We start from the raw sequence: 13,037 nt of genomic DNA on the forward strand, positions 1-13,037 counted from the left end.
ATTTTTTCAATTTTTAACTTAATCATGATGGGGTTCATATTGAAATATTTTAAAATTTGAATTGAACATTTTGGACTGATGATTATGATATGTGGTTGATTAATTTATTACTGAGTCCTCATTTTTCTATGATAGCTGTTGCGCTGGAGGTGGACCCTTGGCCTGGCGCAGGATTGGTACAGCCCTCTGAGGGATCCCAGAGGGTGCCTGCCACCAGGAGGCGGAGCACACAAGGAGACAGAGGCTGACTGGAGCTTCACCAGTTACGGTCCGGGGGCTCTGCGGGTCGAGCCCTTGGATTCCCGGACTGCCTGGGCTTAGGTGGGCCTCTGGGGGTCTCCCAGAGAGATTTCGGAGAGGTGTGCCCACCAAGAGTAGAGGTGCACGGCTGTCGGTGAACAGGCGAGCTAGACCGGAATCAAGAGTACCGGAGACCACGGGTACCAGGCAGGAACTGAAGGTCCTCCGGGTAGGATAGGCAGCGCCTAGTGGTCTAGCTTGAGGAAGGCCGCAGGCAGAGTCAGAACAGGGCAGGCTTGGTGGTCACAGGAGTAGCAGAGTGTCCGAATGGAGCACAAGGGTCAAAGCCAGGGAATCCATCCGAGGATGGTCAGCCAAAGCAAGGGTCAATTCCAGGTATCAGTTCGAGCGTGGTCAGTGGCAAGCAGAGGTCAGTTAAAGGTATCAGTTCGAGCGTGGTCAGTGGCAAGGAGAAGTCAGTTCCAGGCAGTGGTCCAAACGTGGTCAGAGGCAAGCAGAGGTCAGTACCGGGTATCAGTCCAAGCGTGGTCAGAGGCAAGCCTAGGTCAGTACTGTGTATCAGTCTGAGGAGGTACAACCTGGGTAGTGGAACGTGGAACAGGAATCAGGAACAGACGCTGGGACACAGGAGGAACCACGGGAAACACAGGAACGCAGGAACACTGGAACAAGCACAGGAACGCAGGAACACTGGAACAATCACAGGAACAAGGAACGCAGGAATACTGGAACAAGCACAGGAACAAGGAATGCAGGAACACAGGACGGCAACTAGCTTCACACAAGTGTGACAACCCGTTTGCCAAGGCGAGGAACTGAGGGAAGGGCCTCACCTTAAATACTGTGCCTACGTGACGTCATCGGGAAGCGTCCGACCCTGGGCCCTTTAAATGAGGGAGCGTTGGCTGCGCTTGCGCCTAGGAGTGGGGCCAAGGACGTGGAAACCCTGCGGGAGCGCCGTTGTGAGGCCTGTGAAGCCGGAGGCATTCGGGACAGGCGCTGGGGACGCTGAGAGCTGGCTGCTGCAGCTAGGGAGGACGGAACTGAGCCCGTGGAGGGCAGCCCGAGGTGAGCAGGCCCGGTCGCGGCACCAGCATGGCTGGGACGCGCAACAGAGCTCCTTTATATCTGTTTCTAATTTGCTGTTTTTGAATTGCACTTTAGTGCTATGAAAACTTAAAAACTTAAAAATGTCTTTTCATTATTACATTTTGAAATGTTAAATCAAATTTATGATAAACTGATGGATAATTATAATTTATACTATGCAGTGTAGCTATGAATAGATAACATTTAACACTAGATTATAATAAAAGTTTAAAACCTTTATATGAAAACATGAAGGCACTGCAAAATATGAATAACACAATCAAATCTAATACTTATTTCTGTAATGCTATTGGATGTTTGGAGTGCTGTACAATGGTATCAAGTTTTAGGGTAAGTTAAGTCCCTACCTAAGAGCTTATTATGATCTAAGTAGGTATCTGAGCAACATGCCCAAAGTCATAAGGAGGATGAGTAATGGAATTTGAAAACTGGTTTTGCTGCTTAAAGCCCACTGCTGTAATCACTAGACCACTCCTTCTCAATATTAGAAATTAAAAAAATGTTCATTTACCGTATCTTTGCTTTATATACTTACCTTGTACAATAGTTACTTTAAGCAGACACTTTGGGTCTGAAAGTTGAATAAAGTACTGTGGTTGCGGTGTTAGTCCATTTACATATGAGAAAATGAAGGTCAACAAAGAAGCTGTCAACAAAAAGGCATGGTCTATAACTTTTAATGGTTAGAAAAAAATAGGATACTGTCTCTTTAAGAAAAGATTGCTGTCTGTGTTCGCGTCACTGCCTCAGCCCTGCTTTCGGTAATGGCTGCCAGTGTGCTCTGTGTCCTGATGCAAACTGCTTGATTATTCAGTCATTACGTACTGCACAGGATATACCATTCACCAGTGCAGTTTTCTAAATGTATGCTATTTATTACCAGGTAAGAGGCAGTGTACAGAAGAAAGTGAAGGAAAAACAGATGCTTTTAATGTTTACTGCAAATGTAATCTTCCAATATGAGAGAATCAGGGTATGTTTTCATTTAAGAGTTAAAGGAAAAGATGCAGTTAATTTTTGCATAGCTAAATTACAAATTTGTAGCTTTAAAGAACTCATAAGTTGGTAAATGCTAAGTAGATTTTGCGCAGCTTAGTTACTTTAAGTATATATTTAAGATTTACATCAAATGCCGTTACCCGCTACACTCAAGTCACTAAAGAGCAGCTTGCAAGGCTGGTTTTTGAAGCCAAAAGATAGCATAGTACAGAAGGGATCAAATAAAACTTGTAAACGCTTCTGTTTTCTAAATACCATGCACTATTTTATGCAGTAAGTAGGACCGGTAATCCCCAACAGAAAGGTTATGTGATCTGTAGAGTTTAACGTCCATGCAGCGAACACAGAGCCTAATTTACTAAGCAGATTCCCATAAAACCAGAATGGAAGAAAAATCTTAGTGAATGTGGTCCACAGTTTGAAGTGTAGAAACATGCTCATGCTGTGGTCATTGTGCACCCAGGAAACACTGTCCTCCCTGCCTCCAGTGAGAGAATGAAGCCTGCCTGCCTGCCAATATAGCACGTCTTCTGGTTTTACAGTCTCAGGCATGCACAGTAATGCCTGAGAACTTTTGAGTTCAGTTCATCCTGAGGTTAGCAGTGGGGAGGGGTTTGTGCAGAGTTTCCCACTTCCTCCTCCCCCTGGGAATTGCTTTTTTCATGTCTGTCAGCTAATAAAATAGTTTCTGACGTTTGGTGTGTCTGTCTTGATTTTTTTGTTCTCTTTTCTCATTTTCTGCCCTTGTCTCTCTTCCATTTTTTTGGTTTTCTGTCTTGGCTGGTGTCCTCCTTCCTTTTTCTGTCTCAGTTCTAGTCCTTTGTCTGTCTACCAGCAGCAGATATTTTAATACTTTCTTTTCCTTCTTTTTCTATACCTTTCTGTTTTTTTCTTACTTGTCTCCTCATCCTATTCTTTCTATGTGCTCTCCTTTCACACGTCTTCTTCCTCTTTCTTCTGTGCTCTTTTCTGCATTCCTCATCCACAAGGATTGCTACGCTGGGTCTGACCAAGGTCCATTGAGCCCAGCATCCTGCGTCCCTGTGGCCAATCCAGGTCGCAAGTACCTGGCAGATTCCATAAAGTAAATTTAATTCCTGTTGCTCTCTCCCAGGGATAGCAGTAGCTTTCTAGTTTACCTGGCTAATAATGTTTTCCTCCAAGAACTTGTCCAAACCTGTTTTAAACCCCGCAATGCTAGTCTCCTTGATCATGTCCTCTGGCAACAGATTCCACATGAGCTGAGTGAAAAAAATACTTTCTACAATCCATAATATATTGGGCTTAGTAGTGTGTCTGTCAGTGCTCGTGCATGTTCCCCAGCCCGCCGATAGATGGCGCAGGCCGCTCAAACACGCCAGAGGTACGAAGGACAGCAGCCATCACGGGACAGGCAGAATATAGCAGAGGAGACCCTGGCATGCCATGAATGAAGCGCGTCCCGCGGCACACGCTCCATTCGCGGCGAGGATGAAGGCCCGGTGCACTGTTCGGTGAAAAGGGAAGGCCCCCATGTGCTGCGATCGGCATGCCCGGGCCTTCATCTTCGCCACGAATGGCGCAGGTCCCGCGGCATGCCGGTGAGAGAGAATGTGTGTCGGGGAGGGGAGGGTGAGAGAGAGCAGGAGGGTGTGAGAGAGAGCATGTGGGGGATGCCGGTGAGAGAGAATGTGTGTGTGAGAGAGGAGAGGGGGTGTGGGGGAGTGCGGGAGACAGCTTGGTTGGTAGGAGGGAGAGTGCGGGGGATGCTTATACAAGAGCATATGTGCCAATAAAAAGGCTCGCCACCCGGGCGTAGAACGGGTACAGTTGCTGGTTATTAGTTTCATGGAATGACCTTGTTTTAGTATTATTTGAAAGGGTTAATAACTGTCCTATATTTACCTATTTCTTAGTGTTCAGACAGATAAATCCAGAACTGGTGGGTATGCATCTCTACCAGCAGATGGAGCAGAGCAAAGCTGACATCACAGTATATATATACTTCTGCAGTGACATCAGCCCGCCCGTATTCTCCGTCTCCAGCAGATGGTGGATATGCCTCTCCCTAATGGGGATTGCATTAAGTTTTAGTAGGAGAAAGAAGAAGGAAATTTAATTCACCCCGCTCCACTCTCTTGTGGTGATACCATATGGTCCCTCCCACAGATGAGAATTCCTGAGGTGATTTCCATGGTCCCTCAGATGAGTGCCTTGGTCCGGTAGCTGTTTTTTTCAGCCAACAGGGACTTAGCTGTTAAAACAACTGAAACGTAGCGGGTGCAAGAAGCCGAGCACGACGGTGAAGGTATATGCCCTTTTACCCCCCCTCCCCCCCGCAGCTAGAGACCAATTGTGTGGGACTGGGAAAAGAGATGCCAGAAGGGTCGCATAACTTGGACCTCCCCTAACTGATTCATCAGCGGTGCAATGGCAGTTCAGTGGGTTCAGGGTAGGTGCCCCTGGATTTGGGATGGATCTCTCTGCCTTCTTCAGGTGCAGTCCTCAGCCCCAACCTCTATTGTTGGTTCTGGGTCATTGGTGATGAAACCCCCGCATAGAGGATACTATGAGTAAGAGTCAGAGCCTGCCTAGATCAGCTGCCAGTCTTTCCTATGGGGATCCTGATGGCACAGATGAAACTGATCCTTGTTTCCTGGAGGATGGAAATTCTTCTGGGATTGGAGCCGTTTAGAACTATGTTTCAGTTCTTTCATAAAGATGAGTTACCAGCCCTGATTCCCGGACATCGCGGATGCTGGAACTAAATCCATGTCTGAGCCAAAGAAAGATCTCATATTATGGAAGCCATTCAAGAATTAATTGATCTTGAGTGGGGCACCCCAGAAGCTAATTTCAAAGGGGATCGAGTCTTGAAAGGCCTGCACCCCCTGGACCCGGCTGTGCAAGAGCAATTACATTTTCCAAAGATGGAAGCACTTGCGTGTGCTAACACCAAGCAGATAACTGTTCTGGTAGAAGATGGACTGACCTTAAAGAATGCTCACGATGGGAGAATTGAGACTATCCTTAAACAGGCCTTTGAAGCAAAAGCAATGAATTTGCAGATAGCTTCCTGTCCATTGTTCCCTGGTTGCTTGCTCTTGCTTATTGCTCTCCCAGGAGGATGATGAATCTTTGGCAGTAATGGAACCAGCAGCTACATTTTTGTTAGATGCGGGCTGTGATTGGTCCACACCTCGGTCACAGGAGTGGCTTTGGTAATAGCAGCTAGGCTTCAGCTATGGCTGAGAAATTGGTTGGTTGTTACAACTTCAAAGTCTAATCTTACGAAGTTGCCTTTTAAAGGTTCGCTCTTGTTTGGGAGTGAACTGGAAGAGAAGGCCAATAAATGGCACATTTAAAACTAATCGGAGAAAGTTCTTTTTTACTCAACGCACAATTAAACTCTGGAATTTGTTGCCAGAGAATGTGGTTCGTGCAGTTAGTATAGCTGTGTTTAAAAAAGGATTGGATAAGTTCTTGGAGGAGAAGTCCATTACCTACTATTAAGTTCACTTAGAGAATAGCCACTGCCATTAGCAATGGTTACATGGAATAGACTTGGTTTTTGGGTACTTGCCAGGTTCTTATGGCCTGGATTGGCCACTGTTGGAAACAGGATGCTGGGCTTGATGGACCCTTGGTCTGACCCAGTATGGCATTTTCTTATGTTCTTATGGGGAGACTCCCTGGTTTCTTTATTACCAGAGGCGCATCGAGCCTTCAGTACAAGGGGATTCACATGTTTTTGACCCTACAGAGGAGCAGCTTTTCAGAGGACTCGACTTTTGGATAGATCCTAGTTCTTCATCTCAGGCCGCCCAGATGAGGTTCAGGCTCTGGTAGTGGAGCACCCAATGAAGATGTGCCAACCCTCCTCCAGGTTTAGGAGATAGGAGATCTTTTGTCTCTGTTTTTATCAGACAAGTGGTTTCTGGAAGTGATACAAGATGGCTATGCACTGCAATTTCTCACTGTTCCTTGAGATGCGTTCATGGTGTCTCTTTGCAACTCTCCACAGAAGAGACAAGCAGTGGAATGTATGTTGTCAAGACTTCTCAGTCGGCAGGCTGTGGTTTCCGAACCCATGTCTCAAAAAAAAAACAAACAACCCATGAGCCACTATTCCATTTATTTCGTTATGTCCAAGAAGAAAGGATCTTTTTATCCCATTCTGGATCTCAAAGGCGTCAACCATCATGTGTGTGCAACTCACTTTAGCATAGTAACCTTGCGCTCAGTGATAATGGCAGTAAAGTCGGGGTAGTTTACTGATGTCTCTGGATTCGTCTGAGACATACCTGCATATCCACTTCCAACTAGAGCACCGTTTTCTGCATTTCATGTTTTAGGGATGTAGTTATCAGTTCTAAGCGCTACATTTTGGTTTGACAACCGCCCAGGACTTTTTCCAAGGTTATGGTGCTGGTGGTGGTGGAGTTGAGAAAAGATGGGATCTTGGTATACCCATACTTGGACGATTGGCTGATTCGGGCCAAGAGTCTGGAAGACAGCCTCCGGTTATCGCACAAGGTGATCTTGTTGCAGGAGCTAGATTGTATCATGAACTTGACCAAGAGCAATCTTCAGCCAACACAGTCGCTGGAGTATCTGGGTGTTCAAGTTCAACTCGAAAAAGGGGGCAGTGTATTCCCTGCCAGAGAGCCATATTCAGAAGCTGATGGCTCCGGTGTGGATATTGCCAAACACGATTCGATTGACACTGTAGTCCTATCTTCAGGTGCTCAGATTGATGGCGGCGACCCTGGAGGTAGTGCCATGGGTGAGGGCACATATGAGTCCTCTTCAGCGCATTTTGCTGGCTCGTGGGAGCCCACAGTCTCAAGACTATTCAGTTCCACTTCTCCTGCCGATGGAGGTCTGTTCTCAGCTGTAGTAGTGGTTAAAAGTGGAACATCTAAGGAAAGGGATTTCCCTAAGTTCACCAGACAGGCTAGTACTCACGACAGATGTGAGCCTCCAAGGTTGGGGAACTGACAGTGCAAGGGTGCTGGAGTGCAGAAGGGTTTCTTTGGAACATTTATCGGCTGCAAGCCCATGTGGTGCGGTTGTCATGTTTGCGGTTTGGAGACAGATTGCAGTCGAGCAGTCTGAATAATGTCGGACAATGCAACAACAGTGCCGTACATCAGTCGGCAGGGAAGAACCAAGAGCCAGCAGGTGTCACATGAAATAGCCCAACTTATGGAATGGGTGGAAGTGCATCTTCAGGGGATCTCAGCCTCACACATTGCAGGAAAAGACAATGTAAGAGTAGATTTTCTCAGCAGACAAAATCTGGACCCAGGAGAATGGGAACTGTCAAACAAGATGTTTCAGCTAATGGTGGATCGCAATGCAAAGATTCCTTGATTCTTCAGTCGCAGGAGAGATCCAAACTCCTTGGGCATCGATGCCTTCATGCTGGAGTGGCCGAAGGATGAGCTGTTGTATGCATTTCCCCCGTGACCCATGTTGGGCAGAATGATTCGGACGATTGAGAGTCACAGCGGGATGGTGCTTTTGGTGGCACTAGATTGGTCCATAAGACCGTGGTATGCAGATTTACAAAGTGGATTCTTCCCTCTGGTTTTTCAGCTCACAGGGATCTACTACGACAGGGACCTCTTCTCGAAGATCCAACCCGATATTGTCTTATGGTAAAGTTCTGGAGAGGGCTTGGTTGCTGAAGCGGGGATATTTTACTGCGGTGATTATCACCTTGCTATGAGCAAGAAAGTTCTCCACTTCCTTAGCCAATGTAAAGGTTTGGCAAGTGTTTTGAGACTTGGTGTGAAGATTGAGGGGTTCTTTCTCGCTTGGTTCAGATCCCACTTAATTTGGAATTCTTGCAGATGAATGGTGGGCCTTGTCGGCTCACTCAGTTGTGGCCAGTTTCTTGAAAGGAGTGAAGCTTCTTCAGTGTCTTTGTGGATTTTTAGCAGGCCCTACTTTTCGACCGATGCATAACCTTACTTGAGGTTACTGCCCTTGAAAATGGTGTTCTTGTGACAATTTGTTCGGTAGGTCGAGGATCCAAGCTACAGGCTTTATCTTGGTGGGAGCCATTTCTATGAGTGACTCCAGGGGTGAAACAGCTGCATACTGTTCCTTCCTTTTTTGCTAAAGGTGATCTTGGATTTTCACTTGAATTAGTCCATTTTCCCAGTCTTCTCTGGACAGGGTGAGAGATGCAGAGGAATATTGCCTGTTACATCCTTTGGATATCGAATGGCATACCTTGAGATATTTAGAGGATTCTGAACCTCTCAGAAAGACAGATTGGCTGTTTGTTCTCCTGGTGGGAATAAACAGGCAGAGCCAATGTTGCAGGCTACAATAGCTCTCTGGATCAAGGAGATAGTCATGGCCACATATCTGGATGCTAAGCAGCCATTCCCTAGTCAGGTTAGGGTTAATTCCACTGGGGTTCAGGCAGTGTCATGGGCAGAGGTTAGTTTGTTGTCTCCCCTCAAACATCTGCCAATCTGTGACATAGTCCTCCTTACATGCCTTTTCCAGGCATTATCCTCTGCATGTGCAGACCGAAGAAAGACGCAGCCTTTGCATGTGCGGTTTTGACTGGACTGCAGGCTGTCTCCCGCTCTATTCGGGAGTAGCTTGGGTATATCCCACTGGTTCTGGATTCATCTGTCTGAACGCTAAGAAAGGAGAAATTACTATTTACCTGATAATTTCCTTTTCTTTAGTACAAACAGGTGAATCCAGCTTTCCGCCCTTGGCTGCCGAATTGTTGTGCTATGGTCCTCCTGCCTGGCTACATATTCCAGGGAGTACTGGTAAGTGGCAGTCCAGCCCCTAGACTAGTGGTTTCCTGTTGGCTGAGTACTGGAATGGTTATCTGTTAATAATCAAGTTTTGCTAGAGAATATTGTCGGACTGATGTCACTGCAGGAATATGTATATATTGTGATGTCAGATTTGCTCTATCTCCATCTACTGGTAGAGGTGTATAACCCACTGGTTCTGGATTCATCTGTCTATACTAAATAAAACAAAATTATCAGGTAAGTAGTAATTTCTCTTTCCACCCCAGTCATAATTTTATAAACTTCTATCATGTCCCCTCTCAGCCGTCTTTTTTCCAAGCTGGAGGCCTAGCCTGCATAAAGATACTCCATCCCCTTTATCATTTTTGTCACCTTCCTCTGCATAGAAATTCTGCTATGAATTTCTTGAGATGGCGAAACCAGGCACGCACATAGTATTCAAGATGCATTTGTACTATGGCTTGATACAGAGGCAAAATTATATTTTCTTTTTTTTTTTTTCACTCCTTTTTGGATCATTCCAAACATTCTGTTTGCTTTTTTGAGCGCCACAGTGCTCTGCGCAGAGAATTTCCTGTCTAGTTTTTGACTCCTACATAGGGAGTCACTACCCTTTTCCTGGGTAGTGACTCCCTATGCAGAACCCAGCATCATGCACCCATAGTTGGGATTATGTTCTCTGAGCATCACTTTGCACTTTTCCACATCGATTTTCATCTGCTCAGTTGCCGAGTCTCCTAGTCTCACAATGTCCTTCTGCAGTTCCTCGCGGTCCTCCTACGTTATTTCCCTGAATTCCTTCCTCTCCCCCGACCCTCAATCCAGGATTCTTATCTTCTTCAATATCCTGCCATCTTTAGACCTGCCTCTCCTTTCCATCACTCTCATCTTTTTCTTCTCTTCTCCCACACTTTTTTTCCCATCTCTCACCTTTGCTCTCATCTCTCGCTTCACTTTGCTATACCTCCTTCTTCCTGTCTTGCCCTCTCCTCTGTCCCTAATTACTTTTGCTCTTCCTCTGGCTGTTCCTTCCCCTTTCTTCCCCAGCTCTCCTCTCACTGCCCTCTCCACTCTTGATCTCTCCTCACTCTCCCTTGTATACATACCGCTTGCTCTTTTCTCACTGTTCCCCCACACACTCTTGCTCTCTCTGCTCACTGACCTCATAAATTCTTGCTTTCTCCTCTCATTGCCTTCCTGCACATAAGTCTCTTGCTCTCTCCTCTCACTGGCCCCCACCACATGCACACTGTCTTACTCTCTCTTCTCCCTACCCCCTCCACTTTGTGAACTTGAAACATAAATAGCATACACATTGATTGGCTGTTTTATTTTCATTTAATTTCCTTCCTGCTGCTGATCATTTTTACATCAAGCTGATATTTTGTAAGAAGATTTTGGTTGGCTGACAGGTTTGCCGCCACTAAAACAAAAAGATGGCAGTGGGTCTCTGTTTATTTACCTAGGATTGAGATTACCGCACGGAAGGACGCTGAAGTGCTTTTCCAGCTAATCAAACTGTAAGCAATGGTTAAATCGCCAGCACAGAAAGTAGTTAAGTTTTTTTAATGTATTTATGGAAGAGGTAACATGGTTTATTCATGCATTGTAAAAGAAGATACTTTTTACAGCACCGATGAGAGTAGATATTCATTGCTCTTGTCAATACATGTTTTGGATATAGTTGAATACTTTTAAAATAGATATTTCTAACAGCAGTGTTTTTCTGCCATGTTTCTATAATATGTTGAAATGTTTCATTTTGTATGTCGTTGATGCAGATGCTGTATTCGAAACACTGAGTCGGTGTTGGGCTCAGGATTTCACACTTCCGTGGCGAAGATACAGTTTTTGAGGTAAAAATTGATCATTTTATTTGCAAAAACAAATATGGCCAATGATTACAGCAAATGATGCACAAGAAAGACATTAGTCATACTTGACATTGTGAGCGGTCAGCGTCCTTGGTATGATGAAGGTCATTTTTCTAATTTGAATTGTGCAATACTTCAACATAAACTGAGAGTGAAATTCTTACTGATGTTCTTGGGTATTTTTCACTCCTGAGGATCGTAGGCTTTATAGTACTGAGCACGCAGTGTGATAGAATGAGTGCATGAACAGAGAGTGTAGTGTAAGTCAGAGGAAAACAAAGTTAAGAATAATTTTGCCAACTGACTAATAGATGGCTGGCACATTTAATTTTGATTAAAGCAGGCTGTCAGCTGGCAAGAACTTTATACTTGCAATATATTTGCTGGTAATCCACTGACTTTCTGCCTCCCCAGGATCAGAATCTCACCCTATCCCTCTTCACATGTCTCCACTCCTCTGGAGTGTCCATCCCCCTTTCTCAAATTCCCACTTTGTCTCCTCCCACCCACCCCAACTCTTCTTTCATGAAGTGGCCTGGATGAAGCTGGGTCCTGGGGAGGCAGCAGGTTGCAAGTTAGCCCTTCCCTCTCCTGACTTCAGTGCAGGAGATGGGGTCTAAAGCCATGATCTGGCCCAGTCCCTGCACTTTCTCGCAACTTGCTCCTGCCACCTCCACTGGACCCAAGACCACCCCTACCAACTTCCATTGGACCTCTTCAAGAGAGATGAGCTGGGAGGGGGTGCTGGCAGGAGGGAAGGGAGGAAATAGAGAGAGAGTGTAGGACTATGGGGGTAGAGGAAGAAGGAGTAGAGATATATGGGGAGGGGAAAAGGGAACAAGTGGAGGTCCATGAAGATGGCGGCCGTTTTTCTGTTGGCATCCCAGGAAGACTGGATATCTCGGCTACAAGAAGTGAATTTTGTATTAGTCAGCATCTTCTTAGTTCTGCTTAATAAATGGAAAGAAGTGTAAAGAGTGGCTCACTGGTCTCGCTTAAAGAAGAAAGGTCAGGTCTGTTGGCTTCCAAATCTGAACGCAGATACTTTTTTTCTTGAAAGTAGCTGGCAAATACTTTATACTGTGAGAAGCTGAAGGCGCAATCTGTTCTGATGGTTGAGGAGTCTGTTAAAGGCCATTTACAATAGAGAGTAGGGACAGGCATTCGGGAGAAACAAAATAGTACATGAGACAAAATTTGTTTTGAAAACCTGTTAAAAAGAAAAGTTGCCGGTTGGGCACAGGCCGGGGAAATTTCCCAATCCAATGCTGTGGCCCGGTCCTGATGCCAGGGCCTTGGCTTGGTCCCAGGCTTGATGCCAGGGCCTAGGCTGGAAGCTGGATCCTATCACTGGGGCATTAGCCCAGGCCTCGGAGGTCTTCTTTCTTTGGTCTTCTTTCCATTTCAGTGAAATAACGACATCCGCATGGGAGGCACTGGAGTTAATTAACTCCAGCACATCCTCCCCAACGGAGGGTACTGTTTTGATGTACAGCAGCTAATTGTATTGCTGTTCATCAAAATAGCATACTCCACTGGGGAGGATGAGATAGAATTAATTCCAGCGCCTCCCAAAAGGACGGTGTTATTTATCGAAAAAGAAAGAAAACTGAAGAAAGAAGACATCCGAGGTCTGTGCGCTGGGCCTGGGCCCTAACCTAAGCCGAGGCCCAGGTGTCAGGCCCGGGTTTCGGCTAAGGCCCCAGCGTCGAGATCCGGCTTCCTGGCCAGGCCAAAGCATTGGGTCTATGCCTGGGCCCTGGCCTACGTCGAGGCCCAGGTATTGGGACCTGAACTCAGGCCTGGGCTCAGGCCCCATGGTCAAGACCTGGCTTCTGGGCTGGGCTGCAGCATTGTGCCTGGGACCGGGCCCTGGTCCAGGCCTGGCCTTCAAGCCTGGCCTTGCATAGGGCCTAGGCCAAGGTCGCAGCTAAGGCCGAGGCTTTGAGCTGGGCCTAGGTGTCAGGATCAGCTAGCTTCGATGCCTTGCGTAGGCTTAGGCCACGGTAGGTTGCCTTGA

At 46.3% G+C, this 13,037-nt stretch overlaps 1 protein-coding gene across 42 annotated transcripts in view; it reads left to right on the forward strand.

Moving 5' to 3' along the window:
* PNPLA4 (patatin like phospholipase domain containing 4) overlaps positions 1 to 13,037 on the forward strand; it is a 624,040-nt gene that overhangs the window by 448,555 nt on the left and 162,448 nt on the right. For 39 of the 42 annotated variants that reach the window (XM_029604379.1, XM_029604381.1, XM_029604404.1 and 36 more), the window contains one exon: positions 10,925 to 10,999. In XM_029604379.1, the coding sequence (XP_029460239.1) occupies positions 10,925 to 10,999 (75 nt within the window). Of the gene's footprint in view, positions 1 to 2,131; positions 2,255 to 10,924; positions 11,000 to 13,037 lie in introns of those variants that run through there. The other 3 variants (XM_029604388.1, XM_029604397.1, XM_029604380.1) reach the window with 2 other exon arrangements.

Source organism: Rhinatrema bivittatum, chromosome 5, assembly GCF_901001135.1.
Source record: "Rhinatrema bivittatum chromosome 5, aRhiBiv1.1, whole genome shotgun sequence".
NCBI lineage: Eukaryota > Metazoa > Chordata > Amphibia > Gymnophiona > Rhinatrematidae > Rhinatrema > Rhinatrema bivittatum.